Source organism: Rhagoletis zephyria, unplaced genomic scaffold (genome assembly GCF_001687245.7).
Source record: "Rhagoletis zephyria isolate East Lansing unplaced genomic scaffold, Rhagoletis_zephyria_1.1 Rzeph_scaffold_00715, whole genome shotgun sequence".
Classification (NCBI taxonomy): Eukaryota; Metazoa; Arthropoda; class Insecta; order Diptera; family Tephritidae; genus Rhagoletis; species Rhagoletis zephyria.
The window spans coordinates 193,019-200,441 of NW_016157799.1; the positions used below are offsets into that span (position 1 = coordinate 193,019).

Genomic DNA, 7,423 nt, shown 5'->3' on the forward strand with positions numbered 1-7,423 from the left:
TCATTTATGTATACATTTGTCTATATCTATCTCGATTCGTTTTGGCTGTTACAAACAACCGTTATGTGAACAAAATTAATATACCCTTGTGCACAAGTGCGCTCGGGTATAATAATAGATTGGCGCTTACACATATGTTAGTGTTTGGCCGAGCTTCTCCTCCGATTTATGGCGTGCGCCTTGATGTTGTCACACAAAGCGGAGGGACCTACAGTTTTACGCCGACTCCGAACGGCGATTGTATTTTTATGAGAAGCTGTTTTTCATGGCAGAAATACACTCGGAGGTTTGCCATTGCCTGCCGAGGGACGACCGCTGTTAATAAAAAACCTCTTTTCTATATTTTTTGCGATATTGCTTTGACCATAAACAAAATACATTAGAAAAAATTACCGGACACCTAGCCACCAAATACCGAGGTCGGTGTAAAGACCCATATTTTTTCTTACGTTTCATTTGATATCGAAATTTACAAAAGGTTGTTATTATTGTTCACTACGTTTGAAAAAAAAACGATCTCTGGTTACAGTTCAAACATCAGCCAGGGGAATGGATAACATTGGATGGTGTCCAAACGGTACATTTTTTATTGCTGTTGATGTGCGCATGTTTATATGTATAAATACATACTACATTATTTTGTTGCTATACTACCTATTTCTCCCCAACTTAAACATATGTACATCCATATGAATTGTAGCCGCAAATAACATTGGAAAACACCCGCTGCGGATATGCGCAGTTTGTAGTTAGCGTAAACGAACATAGCGACAGGGGATTTTTAAGAACGTTGCGAGAAGCATAGACAAAATTTCTATGAAAAAAAAACAATATATTTTTTCTTGGGTTCAAAACTACCCTATATTTTAAGTTGGAGCCAACCATACCCACCCACAAAATTTCGTTAAAATCGGTTAAGCGGTTTCGGAGATTAGCGTAAACGAACACAGTGACACAGGACTTTTATATATTAAGAAGAAGAAGATTAAGATAAGCACGTTGCGAGGACCATAGAAAAAATGTCCATGAAAAAAAATATATATTTTTTCTCGGATTCAAAATTAACCTATCTTTTAAGTTGGAACCAACAATACACACCCACAAAATTTCATTGAAATCGGTTAAGCGGTTTTGGAGATTAGCGTAAACCAAAACTGGGCAAACCAACACAGTATCATTTTGTCGTGGTAATAGTGCGTCGCGCTCAGTTATGGTTGCCACGTTTTTATAAATGTACTAAAAATGGTATTTTTCGTGCATGTGTCTTTTGCCCTATTTTGCTTATACGTATAGTGAAATAATGAATCGTGGAAGTTTTTAGTAACTAATACTATTAGTTTATAGAAACTTTTCCATACGAAAAATGTAATACTTGTAAAAAATTTAAATAGGTTTAACTCATTTGTTAAATACCTGCACACAATTTTATTGGAGTCTAATCTTTGAAATGCTGGCCGGCCAGATGATTTCATTGTTTAGATTTTATTATTTTCATATAAATAGGAATTTAGTGCTAAAAATAGAACATAACTTATAAATATTATTCATTAAGTATTTTTTCGTATAAACCAGCATTTAAATTTCTATATCGATTTCTTTAGATAGAAACAAATTATTCTAAAATATGGCATGCTATTTGTGCACTTTTTTATAAAAATCTTGGAACTTATTACAAAATTATTGAACGTTGGTCAGCAACCAGCTCATTTTATATATTTTTTAAATTGTCACGGCATGCAAAATACAGTTTGCTTGTATTAAAAATACGTAGGCATAACCACATAACGGATATTGCGGCTCGTTGAAAGTTCTTTGAACAATAAACTCTAGTTCCTATATAGGGTCGCACTATTTTGTGTTTGCATTNTCGGTTAAGCGGTTTCGGAGATTAGCGTAAACGAACACAGTGACACAGGACTTTTATATATTAAGAAGAAGAAGATTAAGATAAGCACGTTGCGAGGACCATAGAAAAAATGTCCATGAAAAAAAATATATATTTTTTCTCGGATTCAAAATTAACCTATCTTTTAAGTTGGAACCAACAATACACACCCACAAAATTTCATTGAAATCGGTTAAGCGGTTTTGGAGATTAGCGTAAACCAAAACTGGGCAAACCAACACAGTATCATTTTGTCGTGGTAATAGTGCGTCGCGCTCAGTTATGGTTGCCACGTTTTTATAAATGTACTAAAAATGGTATTTTTCGTGCATGTGTCTTTTGCCCTATTTTGCTTATACGTATAGTGAAATAATGAATCGTGGAAGTTTTTAGTAACTAATACTATTAGTTTATAGAAACTTTTCCATACGAAAAATGTAATACTTGTAAAAAATTTAAATAGGTTTAACTCATTTGTTAAATACCTGCACACAATTTTATTGGAGTCTAATCTTTGAAATGCTGGCCGGCCAGATGATTTCATTGTTTAGATTTTATTATTTTCATATAAATAGGAATTTAGTGCTAAAAATAGAACATAACTTATAAATATTATTCATTAAGTATTTTTTCGTATAAACCAGCATTTAAATTTCTATATCGATTTCTTTAGATAGAAACAAATTATTCTAAAATATGGCATGCTATTTGTGCACTTTTTTATAAAAATCTTGGAACTTATTACAAAATTATTGAACGTTGGTCAGCAACCAGCTCATTTTATATATTTTTTAAATTGTCACGGCATGCAAAATACAGTTTGCTTGTATTAAAAATACGTAGGCATAACCACATAACGGATATTGCGGCTCGTTGAAAGTTCTTTGAACAATAAACTCTAGTTCCTATATAGGGTCGCACTATTTTGTGTTTGCATTGTCGCAAATGCATGCAAACACCAATCTAAGAAAAACACACCACTTTTTGCTTTAGGGATTTTTTGTAAATTTTCTACTCAAACTGTGGCAAGCCCGTGCTAAAATTACGAGGAAAAACAATCCACAGCCGAACATGATGTTACCTTGGTGAAATCTGCAAGCAGACTGAATTAGGGATGCAAACGATGCATCGATATTTTTTAAACATCGATAATATCGGCTCAAAATTCGATGTTTGCCATCGATGTTTACAATTTTCTAAATTCGCTAAATTGACGATACATCGATGTCAGTTTCAGCGATGTTTTAACAACGACTTTAGTGTGATTCAGACTTGAATTCATCTTACCCATTATGCTCCTAAAATTTTTTGACTGGCCATGAATTTTATTACTTATTCTTTTGGGGAAAATTCAAAAATTCCGTGTATACTCTTATCTTTCGATATTAAATGAATAATCATTAAAAAAGGACCGGGTTCCCGTTGAAATTTCAACGAAATTGGGGCTTGGAACTTTAATTTCGTATGAACTTTGTATGTATTTTGTATGTATTCCATTACCGAGAAATTAGCAGAACTTTTAAAAACTTAGCGATCTGTTGAGTTTAGATTTTGCTTCACATTTTCTTAAGTTACATTTTTAGTGCACTGGTACAAATGGTTGTGCGAAGTTATGCGAAGTATGCATAATCAGACCCTAACACGGGATCTTTATATATTAAAATAAGCACGTTGCGAGGAGCATAGAAAAAATTTCGATAAAAAAATATATATATTTTTTCTCGGATTCAAAACTAACTTTTCTTTTAAATTGGATCCAAAAATACACACCCACAAAATTTCATTGAAATCGGTTAAGCGGTTTTGGAGATTAGCGTAAACGAACACAGTGACACGGGATTTTTATATATGTATTCAAAAATTTGTATCTATGGTCCGATTTGATTAAAATTTTGTACGTAGCTGAGACATTCTTTTTTATATCGGACACCAAATTTCATATATGTAATACTTCTATATTGGCAGTAAGCTAACTTCTCAATGTGTAAGCATTCCGAAATCAAAGCGAGACAGTCTAGTACCGTTTTTGTCAATGTATCGTGTACTTGAGTACCGTTTTTGTATATGTGTTGTGTACATGTTTATTTATAAACGTGTGTGTTCGTTTCCTTTCGTACGTGTTTATTGATATATCTGTACTGTAGTGTTTTCGGACGGTACTAGCTCTTACTGCCAATATAGGAGTATTACATATATGCCAAATTTGGTGTCACACTCTCGATTGGCTTCAAATTTTTTGTATGGGTTCTATATATGAAATAAGGTAATACGTATTCGAGGAAATTTTTTTATATTTTTTTTCTTCGGAGATATGATCTGTCAAAGTTTGCATTTTTTCGTGATTCTGACTAATCATGTACTTTTTCAAATCGTAATATCTCGGGTTCTGCTCATCATAGAGACTTAAGCCCAAAATACAATAACGCAGTGGCAGTGGCTGTGGCAGTTTTTGGAAATCAGCTGTTTTTTTAGAAAGTGTGGTGTCCAATGAAGCGACTCACAATCCAGCAGTGGCAGCAGGCAGTACTGCTCAGTTTAGCCCAAATTCTAAATTCACTGCCACTGCCTTCATCGCAGCAAACTTCGCATGCTGAATTTGACATAAATAAAATGCAACCAACTTCTGTGCATGTCACTGAAGCCTAAAAGACAACAACAAAAATGTAAAGAAACAAAAGGGAATCTCAAAAAAAGCTGTCACTGACAACGCCGTATTGTATTTGCTGTGGCAGTGACTGCCAATATTAGCAGTAACAGCCGATTTTAAAAACTGTCACTGCGCTATTGTATTTTGGGCTTTAATCTTAACGTCGTTTTAAAGCTAAAGAAACTGGCTTAACATTTCTATATATAAGATCGTCATGATTGTCCTAAAGCTAACTTAGCTATTAACAGCTAAACTTGTTTAAGGTTAATTCGCATAGTGAAGACCAGTAAATTAGGGATTCAAAATTATACCATCGTAATCCTTGTTTAATTCTCTATAAAAAACATGGTTAAAAAAATGAGGATTTTTCAAGAACTATTTTTAAAATATTATTTATGACGAGATGGTTTATTTTGTGAGAATGAACAATTTTTTAATTTTATTTTCGAAAACTTATGATGAGATATATTTAGTAAGGTGTTAAACATAGGGTCTTTGCAAACTGTAAAATCTTATTGTGGATTCCGATAGAACACCTATCCAGAAATAATATTTATACGGCAAGATTTTTCTATAAGGCGACAAAACCCTAGAATTGGCGGTGCAATTGCAGGACTAAGTTAGAAAAACGCGGATTTTATTGCGGATTTCGGCAGAATATCGCTTCGCTAAAAACATTTGTTCCACAACTTTTTCAATCCGAGAATATTCTAGAAATAGGCGTGGCTATATTAAAACGAAAGGTAATACATTTAGACTTTATTGTGAATTTCGCCAGAATATCTATATGGATGGAAAAAGTTGGTGAATAAATGTTGATAGCGAAGCGATTTTTGCCGAAATCCGCAATAAAATCCGCGTTTTGCTAACTTTAGTCCTGCAATTGCCACGCCCATTTCTAGGGATTTGTCGCCTTACAGAAAAATTTTGCCATACAAATATTATTTCTGGATAGGTATTCTAACGGAATCCGCAATAAAATTTTACTGTTTGCAAAAACCCGATGTTTAACACCTTACTAAGTAGATCTCATCATAAGTTTTCGAAAATAAATTACAAAAAATTGTTGATTCCCACAAAATAAACCATCTCGCCATAAAGACAAATATTTTAAAAGTAGTTCTTGAAAAACCCCCATTTTTTAAAGAAGGATTACGATGGTATAATTTTGAATCCCTAATTTACTGGTCTTCACTATGCAAATCAGCTTCAAAAAGTTCAGCTGTTAATAGCTAAGTTAGCTTTAGGACAATCTTGACCATCTTTTATATAAAACTATTANTTTCGAGTGTCGACTAGTAGTATGTAAACGACTATTATTCGATTGTCGTTTTCTTGTTAAATAAGTGAGCGTTAATTGCTTTCAGTCTACAACTGTTTGTTTGTAGAAGGATGAACGACTAAAAACTGTTAACAGTCGCTAAATGAACGGGAAATCCACATTCAAAATACCATGGAAAAGGGATACAATAAATCGAGTGGATATAAACGTGATAATAAAATACATATGTACGTAGATCTTAAAATACGAGGCATAATTTACTTACAGTTCATTTACCACATCTAACCGGCCTTGAGTAACATCGCTACCCTCCCTATTTCTCGCGATACATTTGTATACACCGTGGTCGTTTATTTGACAGTTTTTGATTACTAATCCGTGGTGATCACCGTCGTTAGTTATGTGGTATTTATCCCCTGTTGAAATGGGCTTGTCCTGAAAGTACCATGACAGTTCAGGATTAGGCACGCCAGAAGCAGTTACAGCTATTTTTGCATCAGACCCAATTAATTGTTGTTGATCACATATCTTTTGAGTAAATATAGGCTTTTTGTAAACTTTTCTGACATTAGCTTCGCAAGAAGAGTTATCTTCGCCAAGTGGGTTAGCTAAGAGGCAGCTATATGTACCCGAGTCACTAGCTTCAGCAGGAGCTATATTCAAATTAACATGTTTACCATCACATTCAATTAAAAAGCGATTATCAATGGAGAGAGGGGTTCCATCTTTTGACCAAATAACTTCAGGAATAGGATTTCCAACAAATGCTGCAGATATATTGATCTCATCTCCTTCATTTGCATTTACGTCTCTAATAGATGACACAAATCGAGGAGGTTCCTCTGGCATAGATTCGTCCATTTTCAAAGCGACATGTAATCTTGCTTTTGACGAAGCAGCACCTTTTATATTTGAAGCAACTACTTCATATAATCCAGAGTCATTCAAATTAGCCTGCTCAATAACTAAACTACATGCACCATCATTATTTTGTATAAAAGTACACTGGCCCTTGGCAGCGAAAATTTCTTTGCCATTACGAAACCATTTAATGTCCGGAAGAGGATTTCCTACTACTTTTATTTGTAACTTTAAGGGAAATCCTTCAATACAATTGGTATCATGCAACTCTGTTATAAACTCTGGTTCTTTATCCTTTGCTAATACAGTCACGGTAGAGCTTCCTTCCATTTCACCATTTTTGTTGACTATGATACACTTATATATGCCAGCATCTTGAGGTTGCACATTATCTATGCTGCAATAAAAATATAGATACACGTCCGTATTAATATAATGGCGTTGCTGTTATTATAGCACTAGAAAATTATCGATCCCTTTGCGCTAAACTATCGTATGTGCCCGAAACCAAATTTTACAGGAGAGCGTTTTTACCTACCTTTTATTAGCTCCGGATGTAACTATGTAATATTGATGTGCCTAAAATATGCAGCGATTGCTATTATCAAGTTACATACCTGATGACAGTACGAATGGAAATTATAGTAGCGAGGTTTTAGTTTTTTAAGCTATAATTTTATTTGTACTTTAAAAATTTTTTTATTACATTTTTTTATANCCTTTTATTAGCTCTGGATGTAACTATGTA

General features: G+C 33.8%; 1 protein-coding gene across 1 annotated transcript in view; it reads right to left on the minus strand.

Moving 5' to 3' along the window:
• Nucleotides 1-7,072, minus strand: part of Obsc (Obscurin) — a gene marked incomplete at its 5' end in the record, with an annotated part of 198,231 nt that extends 191,159 nt beyond the window's left edge. The window contains one exon of the mRNA XM_017613775.1: nucleotides 6,080-7,072. Within this exon, the coding sequence (XP_017469264.1) occupies nucleotides 6,080-7,072 (993 nt within the window). The remainder of the gene's footprint in view (nucleotides 1-6,079) is intronic.
• Nucleotides 7,073-7,423: the final 351 nt, after the last annotated feature.